We start from the raw sequence: 14299 nt of genomic DNA, 5'->3' as shown, positions 1-14299 counted from the left end.
AACAACACTTAATTCATGCATTTGTGTCCTCTCGTCTGGATTACTATAATGTACTCTATTTAAGCCTCCTAGAAAAAGAACTCCATCACCTACAGACTGAACAAAATGTAGCAGCTAGACTACTGAACAACCAATATAGGCCAACAAATCTATCCTGTCAGTACCCAGAATAAAGACAAACTCAGGTTCCCGGGCAAACAGCCTTGCTGCCCCCACATTCTGGAGCTCTTTACCTTCCTAAATCAAAGAGGCACCATCCTTACAAACTTACAAAAGAAGCTACAGACCCACCTCTTTTATCAGGCAGTCAGTCAGCTCATCAAACTATCAGAAATTCTTAACTTTTAGGTCTGCTTTATTTATTTCTAAAGTGGTTTGGGTCTGTAAATCAATCTGGAAGTAAAACCATTATATGATTACTTTTATTCCAATAGTATTCGTTCATAAGTTTTCTTTTAAGCATTTACAAGGAAATAGTAGCAGGCACCAACACACCTCTAATCCATGATTCCCGATGCTTCCTTTTCTGTACTCAACTGTTGACTCCCCACTATTGTCAACTGCAGTTCTTTTCGAGGACGTCTTCTGAAGAAAGTCAGAGATACGCTGCACCAAGAAGTTTCGGTCTTTAAGATTGGCAAAGAGGAAGGTCATTTTACCCTTGGTGCTGATCGAAAGTGGGCTGGGTAGCACACTTGAACTGTCTGCCTTCTCCACAATAGTGACCTGAAGAAGAAATTGTGAAACAAATGTACACTAGACTTTTGAGTACAATATTCACCTTGGTAACAAAATAGACCTAAACATGTCCAGGGACAGCTGTGGCAAGGGGAGTCTACAGATATACTTTAGACAATATGGGAGAGTCACGAATGACTTTTTATTTACATTTATTTGCATATGTTTTCACATATTTTCGTTTACAATAAATACTCATATTTTTTTGTTATAACACTTTTTTTGTAGAAGTTCATACCTGCTGCTGTGTGACAGAAAATGTCTAGAGGGTAGTCCATTGGATGACTTATTAAAGTTAATGGAAAGAGGATTTAAAACATATTTGCCGTAAAGCAATCCATAACTGAAGTTCAAGAATGGAGTGTTGTATCCAAATATCAAGTAGAAAGAAATACAACGCAATGTGTGAATGTCAACATATTTATTGTAATATTGATGATTTTTCTTCAAAGTTGCACAAATGAATACAATAGGGTTTTGTGTCTCTAAGCATAGATTGTTAGATGTACAGTAGTGATTTGAGTAAATATATAAGACATATTCTTAATGGATAAAATTAAGTTTTTTTTGTTCTGACAAACCTTATTTCATGTGCACATACCATTAATACTGACTGTAGGGAGTTGATCAGTGTCTGATGATTGAAGGAGGTACAAATTATACAATTATTTCTAGAACTTCAGAAGTCAAGGTTTTGCTTGGTATACCATATGAGATCAGGAATTTGTATCAACCTAGCAATAAATTATGTTTGCAAACCATAAACATATGCATTACCTATTCAAATTGTGAACGTAATCAAGAAGCAAAAAACGAGGAATACTAGTGAATGAATGTGAGAGTTCCTTACTTACTTCGCGAAGGGGTATAATAAGAAGACATGTATCCTCCTCTTTGCTTGAAAAGCAAATGTAGTTATTGGAGACAAACATCTGACCAGGGATGTGCATTTTTGCAAAAGGTGTCCATAACGTGCAGTCTGTGTGGCCATCCAGTCGCTCATCTCTGGGTAGTCGGAAAGTGGCTCTATACCGTTCATTCTTTGCCCGGGCATCCAGGTCTCTGAAAACATATGTTAAATAGGATTTGCTACAATCGTCAGGAAAATGTTGAGTGGCTAGTGAAGGATTTGTTCTTTTAAAGTGGCACTGTCATGTCGTACTTCCCTTTCTTTAATCGATTCCTCTTCTCTCCCTCTGTCAGGATCGGTTCTTCATTCCTTCCTGTCTGCTCTAGTTTTCTTTAAAACATAAGACAAAGTAAGGAATACTTTGTCTTATGGAGGTTTCCTATGCTTGACCAGCGGAGGAGCAAAGTGTGCTTCGTTTCCGGTGATCAAAGCCATTTCCCCACAATTCTCACCTTTGATCCGTGATCTTGCGATGCTTCCTGTCCGTATTCCTGAGTGTCCTATCACTTAGACAGAACGCTGGCGCATCTACCGAATTTTGTCCAACAGAATGAGAACAGTTTCTCCATTCATGTTAGGACGCAATTCGGGACTTTGTTCGGATAGGAATTTCATTTGAATGAAATTCCGATCCAATTCGTGCCGTGGCTGCATCTTGCAGCCGCTTAGTAGACAGCTCCCTAATTCCCACGGTATCAGAGAGCCAACTACTAAAAGGCTGAAAGACCTAAATTGGTCTTTTAGACAAATTTACTAATACTAAGTGAAGATTATTTACACCCTGTTCCAAATTATTATGCAAATTATATTTTTCTCATTTACTTAAATAATTGATGTAAATAACAGTCAGCATAATTCTCATGTTATCAACTATTAAGAGTACAATTCAAATTTTATTGAACAAACCTCCAAATGATAACAGTATTTTTTTAAAAACATAAACTTACAATGCCCTGTTCCACATTATTACGTACTGTAAGTTTCAAAAGACTTTATAGGTTGTAAAGAACTGAAAATGTTCATTTGTTGTGTTTGCAGCAAATTTACTGAAATCAAAAGCTATTTCAATCAAACTTATAACAACATTTTAACAGGTCACGTTACATTTTAATATAGGACCCCTTATTTGATAGCAGCTTCACAAGTCTTGCATCCATGGAACTTGTGAGTGTTTGGACAGTTTCTGCTTGAATTTGTTTGCAAGATGTCAGAATAACCTCCCAGAGCTGCTGTTTGGATGTAAACTGCCTCCCACCCTCATAGATCTTTTGCTTGAGGATGCTCCAAAGGTTCTCAATAGGATTGAGGTCAGGGGAGGATGGAGGCCACACGTGACTTTCTTTCCTTTTATCCCCATAACAGCCACTGATGCAGAGGTATTCTTTGCAGCATGAGATGGTGCATTGTCATGCATGAAGATTATTTTATTACGGAAAGCATAGTTCTTCCTTCTGTACCAGGGAAAAAAGTGGTCAGTCATAAACTCCACATACTTTGCAGAGGTCAATTTTACACCTTCGGGGACCCTAAAGGGGCCGACCAGCTCTCTTCCCATGATTCCGGCCCAAAACATGACTCCACCACCGCCTTGCTGACGTCGCAGCCTTGTTGGAACAGGATGGCCGTCCACCAACCATCCACTACTCCATCCATCTGGACCATCCAGGGTTGCACGGCACTCATCAGTGAACAGGACTGTTTGAAAATTAGTCTTCATGTATTTTTCTGCCCAATGCAGCCATTTCTGCTTGTGAGCATTAGCCGAATAGAAGGTTTATGCACAGTTGCAAGACTCTGGAGGACTCTACACCTTGGACTCCAGAGGCACCAGCGGCTTCAAATATCAATTACCAGCAGCTTCAAATATTAATTTGCTGCTATGTAATGGTATTTTAGCAGCTGCTCTCTTGATCCGATGCATGGATCTGGCAGAAATCTTCCTCAATGTCTTTATCTGCACAAACCCGTCTGTGCTCTGAAACAGCCACAGATCTCTTAATAGTGCGATGATCACGCTTATGTTTTCGTGAAATATCGAAAGTTTTCATACCTCGTCCAAGGCATTGAACTATTTCACTCTTTTCAGCAGCAGAGAAATCCTTTTTCTTCCCCATATTGCATGGAAATGGTGCTCTGCTTAATAATGTGGAACACCCTCCTTTAGAAGTTTTTTCTTTAATTGGGCTCACCTGACAATCTAATTATCACAGGTGTCCGAGATTGTTTTCAGTGATCAAAAGAGCCCCGAGACACAATGCCATCCATGAGTTAAACTGAAAAACGAAATATTTAATCTTTGTGACACTTAAATAGAATTTGCACAGTAATTTGGAACAGGGTGTAGTATTAGTAAATTCTGGCATGTCTAGTAAACAGTGGCCTGTGGCTGCTCACTGTTAAAAAATGAAATAATAATAAAAAAAACCCTCCCAAGACCCCACCTGTGACGCAGGAGTGGGGGCTATTAAACTGAACGGGGGACACCTATTGCCCCACCCAACGGCAGGGGCCCTAAATAACAATAAGGGGGACATATCGTCCCCCCCGGGTCCCAACTCATGAGTGGAGGGTGGGGGCCCTAAATTATAATAAGGGGAGGAACTATTGTCCGCCCCCGGCCCCCACCCCTCACCCCTGAGCGGCGGGTGGGGGCCCTAAATGAAAATGTGTGTTGGGGGACACCTATTATTCGTCCCCCAGCTCCCACCCCTGAGCGGCGGGTGGGGGCCCTAAATAACAATAAGGGGGGGACCTATTGTCCTCTCCCTCAGACCCCACCCCTGAGCGGCAGGTGGGGACCCTAAATTACAATAAGGGGGGGCTATTGTTCTCCCCCAGCCCCTCACCCCTGAGCCGCGGGTGGGGGCCTATATAACAATGAGGAGAGGGGGACCTATTGTCCTCTTCCCCCGGCCCCCACCCCTGAGCGGCGGGTGGGGGGGCCTATATATCAATGAGGGGGGGGGGAGAGAAACCTATTGTCCTCTCCCCCCCCGGCCCCCACCCCTGAGCGGCGGGTGGGGGGGCCTATTTAACAATGAGGGGGCGGAACCTATTGTCCTCTCCCCCCGGCCCCCACCCATGAGCAGCGGGTGAGGGCCCTAAATTTATAAACCCCTACCTACCCCCCTTACCCTAAAAATAGTGAGGGGAGAACAAGAGAACTAAATACCTGTAAAAACTAAATAAAGCTTACCATTTGATGTCTTCTTTTTTCAACCCCAAAAAAGGCCAAATAAAAGTTGCTAATGCCCGTCGCACTTTGAAAATAAAATAAAAAACCCGAGCACAAAAAAAAAAATCCATCTTCACCAAGCGAGGGCACAGCGCAGACTGAGCTCCGCACGGCAGGGAAAGGCTTATAAAGCCTTCCCACGCCCTGCAATTAGGCTCAGAGCGCTCCGATTGTTTGGTTTGTTTAAGCCAACCAATCCGGGTGCTCTGACAGGTAAATGAAGAGACTGACAGGAAGAGACACAGTGCTCTGTGTCATTTTACACAGCGTGGGAAAGTTCTTTGGAATTTTCCCATGCTGTGTAATTTGACTCATAACAACACTCTGATTGGGTGCTATCAAACAAGGGGCTTCGGGTCCCCTAGTCACCTGGGTGGTTAACATTTTCATTTAGGGTGACCACCCGCCGCTCATGGGTGGGGGCTGGGGGGGGGGGGGGGAGGGAGGACAATAGGCCACCCCTCTTTTATTATAATTTAGGGCCCCCTCCCGCCCAAGTAATCTTTGCTTAGTATTCGTAAATTTGGCAGAAAGACCAATTTAGGTCTTCCAGCCTTTTGGTAGATAGCTCATTGATACCGTGGGAATTTGGGAGCAATCTACTAAGCGGCTGCAAGATGCAGCCGCGGCACAAATCGGATCGGAGTTTCATTCATTCGAATGAAATTCCCATCCAAACAAAGTCTTGAATTGCATCCTAACACGAATGGAGAAACTGTTCTCATTCTGTTAGGACGAAATTCGGTAGTTTCGCTGGCGTTCTGTCTAAGTGACAGGACGCCTGGGAATACTGACAGGAAGCATTGTGAGATCACGGATCAAACTGTGTGAAAATTGCTTTGATCACCGGAAACAAAGCACACGTTGCTCCTCCGCTGGTCAAAACTAGTCAAGATTAAGAAACCTCCATAAGACAAAGAAGTACCTACTTTGTCTTATGTTTTAAAGAAAACTAGAGCAGACAGAAAGAAATGACGAACAGATGCTGACAGAGGGAGAGAAGAGGAATCGATTAAAGAAATGTAAATTCAGCATGACAGTGCCACTTTAAATATCTTTCTAGATATGCATTGATGCCAACAAATAAATGCACACATCCCTTGCTTAAAATGCAGCTTAGTATTACTTACAATCTCAATATTTAATGTGGTAGTTATTGCGAGCAGACAACACAAACTCAATTGGGCTGAAAAGTTACTAACATGAATATGGTCATAAGTGTTAAAATGGACACTATAGTCACCAGAACAACTATTCTGGTGAGTATAGTATGTCTCTGCAGGCTTTTTCTGTAAACACTGCCTTTTCAGAGAGGTACTTCCTGGGTCAGTATCTCCGTTGAACTTTTCTCATAGAAATGCATTGATTCAATACATCTTCATGAGGAGCTGCTGATTGGCCAGGGTGGTGCTTGGCTCCACCTCCTTGCTCACCTCCTTGGCTCAGATCATCAGAATTGACAATCTCAGACAATCCAATGCTTTCCTATGGGCTGATATCATCAATCCTCATGACGGCAGCCAAGGAGACGGATTGGTGGTGGAGCCAGTGCCAGCAGACCCATGTTGTGCTGAAAATTAGGTGAGTTTTACTACATTTAATGGGGACAAGAAGGGGCTAAATAGTTTAACACTATAGGATCAGTAATACATGTCTGTGTTCCTCGCCCTATAGTGCTCATTTAAGTAAACCTACAGTTAATTGAATCAATAAATCACTAATAGTTATCAAAACTGTAATACGTGTCTGCATGAATACTTTGGGCTTTAATATTGCTTTTAGCAGCACTTTACACCCATACCACACACACTAACCTTAAAGCTGATAACTTTTCATGCTATAATACTAAGAACATTAATCAGTTAAGAATAGAATTTGTAGCAGATCCTCTGGTCACCTAGCAGGGTACATGTCTCCCCAAGCCTCCACCCCTCTCTCAAAAATATTCAATGCACCTTTATGAGGAGAGACTGATTGGTGCAGTGTTTTGCAGTCAATTCTTTGGGAAAACATTGGATTGGCTCAGATCATCAAGCTTGATGATCTTAGCCATAGAGGCAGGGCCAGTCGAGGGGAGACCAGCATGTCGTGGGAAAAAAAAAAGGGGGGGGGGGAAAAACACCATTCCCTTTGCGAACCGAAGGTGTCTGGTAACCTAAACACACACATCATGACACACACGCATATACCATGACACACACACACACACACGACAGACAGACAGACACAAACCATGACAGACAGACACACACACCATGATAGACAGTCCCATACATTCAGACACCATGACAGACACACAATACCATAACAAACACACCACAACACAGACACTATGACAGAGAAACCCATACCCTCACACTATGACAGACAGACCATGCCTGTGGGGTCCAGTAAGTGACCGGCTGGGGGATCGTGCAGGCGGGTGTCATGCTGGGGGATCGTGCAGGTGAGCGTCAAGTAGGCTGGTCGTGGAGTCGGGTGGCTAGCTGTGCAAATATTAGGTGGGCGGTGAGGGAGCGGTGATGTCCCTGCTCTGCTCTACCTTGCGCTGCTTAGTGAGACCGGGGCCGGTGCAAGTGGGTTTTGCGCCCTTTCTTCTGATTGGGCAGCGAAACCCCTCTCCTCCCTGAGCGCTGATTGGCACGAATTTGTTTCATGCCTTTCAGCGGATTGGCTGTTGCTTGGTTTGGGTGCGAAGTTTGAATTCACCAGACCAAACCAAGCGACACTGTGGAACAGATTTCGGGGATATTACGAGCCTCGAGCCCCAGACTTTAGACACTGGTATCTGTAAACCCGATAGCCCCGCTATTTGCAAGGATCCCAGATGGGACCCGGGGCTATCTAACGATGTATGTTTACCTGTGTGACCCCTTCCCTTCCCGGGGCGCCAAGCCCCAAAGTTTATCCCCCCTGTATGTAATGTGTCTTAAGGTGTAACCCTGTGTGCTGTTGGTATCTCCCAAAGCGGGAGATGGTTATCTATAACCCAGCCCCCTCCTGTCTGGGATTGTGTTATGTTAAATGGAGTCAGTGCTTAAACCTCCAAAACGGTGTGTCCTATTGTTATTGGAGGGAAGGAAGATTTAACCCCTGCAATGGGGAAAAGTCCTTGCAAGGACTAAGAGCTTCCAGGGCTGAGTGTCATCTCTGCCTGGGAGCGCATGGAGCTAAGTCCCCTAACCATTTAAGAGTTCCTGATCGGCTGAAGGAAGGGAACTAGCGAGAGCAACTGGTTGGGTTACCGAGGCGTCCCGCTACAGGCAGTATTCGGAGGTAGCACAGAGAGTGCTTAATACAGGTCTGGAAGAAGGAAAGGGCAGGGAGGTCAATGCCTGCCTGGAAGAGGTATAAGGATTGATACCTGAGGCCCCGGGTGCTCGAAGAGGAGGGATGGACAACATAGTGAAATGGGTCTGGATCCCATGCCAGGGATCAGTCACCCCTTGTTTCTGTTACATCCACCCTGTCACTCGGTAACTCCCCACCACGCTGCCCTTTCTATTGTGTTTTCATACTCCATCTCTAGATTTTAAGGTCATTACTGTCTAATTTTTTATAACTTTTAAAGCACTGTGGAATAAGTTGATGCTATATAAACGATATTAATAATAATACAGGCTTAAAAGGTATGCATCTGGATGAAAAACAGATTCCTATCTCAGGTGGCCAACCTGCCATTACTTCACTAGAGAAAATGGGCTAGAAAGTTGCCGATCTGTTGATACTGAGGACTGACATTAAAGCAGCTCTGTCACTTCTGAGTATTTCATAAATATAAAATATTTATGAAATACTCATGCTGGCTGTGTTTCAATTACCGGTACACGGAAATTCCAACACAACAAAAACATAAGACAAAGAAGGTACTACTTTGTCTTATGGGTAAGCCTGAGGTTGAGAAAAGTTGGAGCTTTGCCATCAGCTTTTGTCAAATACCAGCAAATGTCGCATACGAGGACTCTGGGAATCAGGAATCCTCTAGCACAGGGGTTCTCAACCTTGTCCTCACGGACCCCCTACCAGTCCAGGGTTTAGGGATTACCTGGGTGTGTCTAAGGTGCTTAGAAAAAGAAAAAAAAAACACCTTAGAGTCTAAGGTGTTTTCTTTCCCTTTTTCTAAACACCTTAGACACACCCAGGTAATCCCCAAATCCTGGACTGGTACGGGGTCCTGAGGACTGGGTTGAGAACCCCTGATCTAGCACATTGCAAGATGTGTGCTATGGAGGCTCTCATTGTCTCCTGGTAAACTCTTGTGCATGCACATTAGTACAACACTGATGTAGATACTGAAAACAGAAGCTGAAAACAATGCCCAGGATGGTAGTGGCTGCAATAGACAGCTTCAGGTAAATGAACTGAACTTTCACTGCACCCTAAGTAGAGCGGTTACCTTTAGGGATCTGTGCAAAATATGCAAAAACATGCAAATGCATATCCCTTAAGTGACATTTCCACTTTAAGGGGACTCGTCAGACTGGATTTTTATTTAAATTATACATGAGACACAGAAATATACATAAACAAAACATTTTTGATTTAAAAAAAAAAAACCCTCCTACCTTTTCAGAGCAGAGATGTTTTTCAAGGGACGGGTAGGTTTTGGAAGGTTTCTATCCTCTAAGAAGCCCTCGTTGTCCAGGAGCTGCCTCATAGCGATGTTGGCCAGCTGCTCCATCAGCTTGAAAGTTTCGCTAATGTTGAGAAACATCGAAAAATAATATTCGCTGTCACGTGTGTTGACCTTGATGCACTCCGGAAAGAGCAGGGTGGCATTTTTTTCAAGCTGAGTGACATCAAGCCACTGGATAATCAAGGTTACTGGTGGATGAAAATGGAGATGATCAGTAGAATGTGGAGATAAAAGCAAGAACACAAAAGCAGTAATATGTACAAGTCTGCTTTTGTAAGTACATCTGGAAACAAGGTAACATTGCATTACAACAGGTACTCTGGTCACAATTTCAACAAATTAAGGGAACAGTCTAGGCACCATAACCATTTCACAACACGTCAACCTTCGGCTCAATGTAAACTTCAGCAGGACAATACTGGTGTGGTTTAAATTAAAGGGATTCCATAGTGCTAGAAATACATATATATAAGTTGTATTCCTAACACTATAGTGCCTTCTGATCCCCCCCCCACCTCCGCATGGTACATAAAGGTTTAAAAACAATACTTCAGCGCCGATGACCCTAATGCGTGGCGAGTGCCGCAAGCGCATTAGGCCCACCCCATAGGAAAGTATTGTCTCAGTGCTTTCCTATGGGGATTTCACGGACACTGGACGTCCTCATGCAGAATGTATGACATGGAGCACCTTCACTTTTTATGCTTTTTGTGTGTAATGTACACACTTACTCATCATGTGTCACCTTATTGAAGTGGCAATGGTGATTGGTATCCCCTGGCATAAACTCACTATTCAGTTTTAGACTTGTTAAGCAGTTAATGATTGTTTTCTAATGCCTGCAGTCTGGTCTCTTTCTGCAGCTCTGACTACTGCTTTTGCATTAGCCTGAGCAGGGATGCACAGCAGTAATGGGCTCAGAGGGCCATGAGCAATGTGCAGAGGACTTGCAGGCTTGACAAAATAGAAATTAAACGGAAATAAAAACATTAAATCAGAGTGGAGTGGAAGAACCCAAAGGAAAAGAAAATGTAAGGGAAAAATAATAATTGTATTTTCCTCTAATCACCAACTCCAGAATCACAAGTATAAATGTAATCAGCAGAATGTACTTGCAATATTCACTTCACCTTAAACTGCATCAAGGCAAAAAGTGAAAATACAAAAATAAGAAAATAAATATATAATAAGGTGAAAAAAAAAAAAAAGAGGAGACCAAAAGAAAGACATATGCCTGACCTCTCTTGTCTCACACTTCCAATGGTGGATACATACACGAAACAAACCAAACAGAAACAGCTGTATTTTCTGTACATTTTCACTTTTTGCTCCATTCAAATCAATTACAAGTATGTGCATAAAAGCCACATGCAGTTTCTCACAACTTTAAAAATAAATTCATAACATTCAACAGAACGTTACAGTCAGTTTCATTTAAAATGCAAACTAGGGGTTTTCATTTATTCAAAAAAGTGATAGCTGTTACTATAAGTTAACACCACTGAATGGCCATATCAGGACAGCTTTAGGTAGGTAAAGAGGTCCTACCTTCTTTGCCCAGCAAGAAGGAGTAAAAGCAGAGATGATTGACGGTAAGGTAGAGCCAGCCTTGCCTAGGCACCCGTCCTTTCCAGTAGCTACAAGAGTAATAGTTGACCAGTTTTTCTACCTCAGGCATCCCAAACTGTTTCCGCATCTTCAGTTCGGCTTCTTTAAACTTTCCAGGGTCCTCCTCATCCTTAGGTTGCAGACTCTTATTTTCCTCAGCAATGATGCCCTATGAAAAATGAATAGGTGACAGAGAAAGAAATCTTTTACGGAATCTGGTTGGGTTTCTGAATTAGACAATCCGATAAAAAGGAGCACATTTTAATAAAAAGAAAGCAGTCTTCAAGGAAAATGTAATGAGCAATTCAGTAGCATGGACAAAGATCAATCGCCATGTACATTGCTCAGTCATTTCTTTATGCTTGGTGTACAAAGCTTTTTTTTTATGTTGTTGAACTGTGCAAAGATAACATTTTACACAATTAATGCTTTCAAGATGCAATGGTTACAACTACAACATGGATCACAATGAAGAAGCACCCTTCTTTACAAACAAAACGCATGTCAAATTAACACCCTGACCTTGTGTGTATGGTTCAATAAGCCTTTAGGCAGTGTTGCATTAAAATGCTACCTGCTAGTTACTGGAAGTGTGCAAATGAAGTGTACATAAATCATCTGATACACCTATCATCAGGTGGACTCTGCTTTCCACTTTCCCCATAGATTTTACCTTTTGGGGGTTTGTGGCATACCATGTGATGAGTACTTTTCATTATGTGCTCAGAGGCATAAAATTAATTGAAAAATAGATATGTACGTATTAATCTCTTAACCAAGACAAACAAATGAAAATTACACTAAAATTAAAGTTCAGCTAGTTTTTTTTTTTTCTGTATAAAACTACATTAAAGCGGCACTGCCATTCCCCAGTTTGTTATAATAATTGTGTTATTAAGAAGCCATCCCCAGAGGTATATTGAGAGGAGCAGATTTCTCTTGATTAATATTCCACACTTTATTTTTTTTATTTTTTATATAGGCAATATGGACCTTTTAAAAATTATAGAGAAGAAGAGAGATCTTCCACAAGAGATAAAATTAATGAAGGCATTACACTCTTAGCAGATGCATACTTTAAAACCACAACATATTTTCATCAAAAGAGATCTAATACAACGAAACTTGTGTTTTGTCAGCACTATTTTAGGGAAATCAAGCTGGTCAGTATGCATAGACAAGGAGGAAGTTAAAACAATGATAACAGTAAATTGCTGTTTTGTGTTTAAACAAACAGGAAAATGTGAATGTAATCACTTTACTAGAATAGCTCAATATTTAGGTGTGGCATGTTCACAAATCTACCAAGTTATGTTCTGTGGACAACTATGACAGCCTATATGACATTTTCAACAACACATGACACACGTGAAATGTTACATGTTTAACATATTGATATATGGGTGTAACATGCAAACCTTTAAAAATGTCTCATGATAAATTAATGTGCTAGCACGGCTTACATAAATTGCAACTGGCAGCTCAGTACTTTTTTTTATTGATGTCTGCCGTGAGGCCATCTAAATTACTCCATTTGGTCATTTAGAATAGTAATGCAATCACAAACAGATAAGTTATGAAAAAAAGAAGTTCCATTAGTAGCACTAGTTAAGTCTTAATATGAAGGATTAGTGCAGGGAGTTGCATGAAAAATGAAAAGCCCTTGATTTTAGTACTGAGTCACAGTCAATATCAAAATTACTACAAAGCACTCACCGATAAATGTTGTGTTTATGCAGATAATCTATCACTGGGTGAGGCTTGCAGGAGCACTTATTAAACTACAGTTCATCTTTACTGTATGTCAACAGCAGAGATGGGTACTGAAAAGCAGAGCTAAGTGGAAAGAATGTTTGCTTATTTTATTTTTTACACAGTCATGATGACCTAATATGACAAAAAAGTCAAACGTCAAAGTAGTTAAAGAAAAAAAAAATACAAAAATGTGAAAATGTGAACCACAAATCTTACTGGACCCGGTTTTGTATCCAAAACTCTATATACAGGGACTTTCACTGATTGAAATAAGAAAACAAAACTGCACCTTGTTTTATCAATGTAAGTTTACACTTTAAGTACTTATTTTATACTGTAAGTAAGGTACAATAAGTTTAGTAGAAAAATGTATGCATACAATGACGCCCCACAAACAAGTCAGCAAACGTTCTCACACGTTTCTTAAGGAAATATTACTTACACAGGCAAACAATGTCCACAAAGATTATCTTTAACCTCTTTATACACAAACACCCTTACTCGCATATTTGCTGTTTAAGACAGCTTTCACAACACATCCCATAGTGCAGGGTCAGCAAAATGTTTTACTTATGCTTAAATGACCACTATAGGCACCCAGACCACTTCAGCTCAATAAAGTGGTCTGGGTGCCAGGTCCATCGAGTGTTAACCCTGTAGCTATGTTTACAATAAGGTTAATCCAGCCTCTAGTGGCTGTCTCATTGACAGCCGCTAGAGGCGCTTCTGCTTTTCACGGTGAAAATCACAGTGAGAAGACGCTGACGTCCATAGGAAAGCATTGAGAAATGCTTTCCTATTGACTGTTTGAATGCGCGTGCGGCTCTTGCCAAGCATGCACATTCAAAGCTGATGTCGGAAGAGGGAGGAGAGTTCCCCAGCGCCGAGGGAGCCCGGAGCTTGAGAAAGGTAAGTGTTTAACCCCTTCAGCCCGGCGGAAGGGGGGCCATGAGGGTGGGGGGGGACCTAAAGACCCTATAGTGACAGGAAAACGAGTTTGTTTTCCTGGCACTATAGTGGTTCTTTAACATGAAAGAATGAAGATATAAGCATATCTAAAGCTGTTAATAAATAAATTGTACTTGAGATATTTTATAAAGAATTTAACAAAAAGGACACGGTTGTACAATATCCTGTTTAGCATATTAAAAGATCATTGAGAGTGATACAAGTTACTCTGCTAGTTGTAAAATAATGGTAGGTCTAAGGTTTTTATCTTATCTTCTTGGTCATAACTGCTCTTAATTTAAGAAGGGATTATGGTAAAAAATGGCCAGAGTTCAAAGAACATTTTGGTGGGGTGTTAAAGGGGGGTTGTGTCATGTTTACCTCTCCTCTAGATGTAAAAGAACACTCCAATGTTAAAAATAAAAAAATACATTTTAATTGATTGCTCTTTTTTAATTTATTTTTTAAT

The 14299-nt window shown here is 41.5% G+C and overlaps 1 protein-coding gene across 3 annotated transcripts in view; it reads right to left on the bottom strand.

The window, feature by feature from the left end:
- TBC1D9B (TBC1 domain family member 9B) overlaps nt 1-14299 on the bottom strand; it is a 92380-nt gene that overhangs the window by 59426 nt on the left and 18655 nt on the right. For all 3 annotated transcript variants that reach the window (XM_063447903.1, XM_063447904.1, XM_063447905.1), the window contains exons 4-7: nt 11068-11296; nt 9449-9707; nt 1593-1800; nt 496-726 (exon numbers count right to left, since the gene is read on the bottom strand). In XM_063447903.1, coding sequence (XP_063303973.1) covers nt 496-726; nt 1593-1800; nt 9449-9707; nt 11068-11296 — 927 coding nt within the window. The remainder of the gene's footprint in view (nt 1-495; nt 727-1592; nt 1801-9448; nt 9708-11067; nt 11297-14299) is intronic.

This window comes from Pelobates fuscus, chromosome 3 (genome assembly GCF_036172605.1).
Source record: "Pelobates fuscus isolate aPelFus1 chromosome 3, aPelFus1.pri, whole genome shotgun sequence".
Classification (NCBI taxonomy): Eukaryota; Metazoa; Chordata; class Amphibia; order Anura; family Pelobatidae; genus Pelobates; species Pelobates fuscus.
This window is presented reverse-complemented; position numbering and strand designations above follow the sequence as displayed.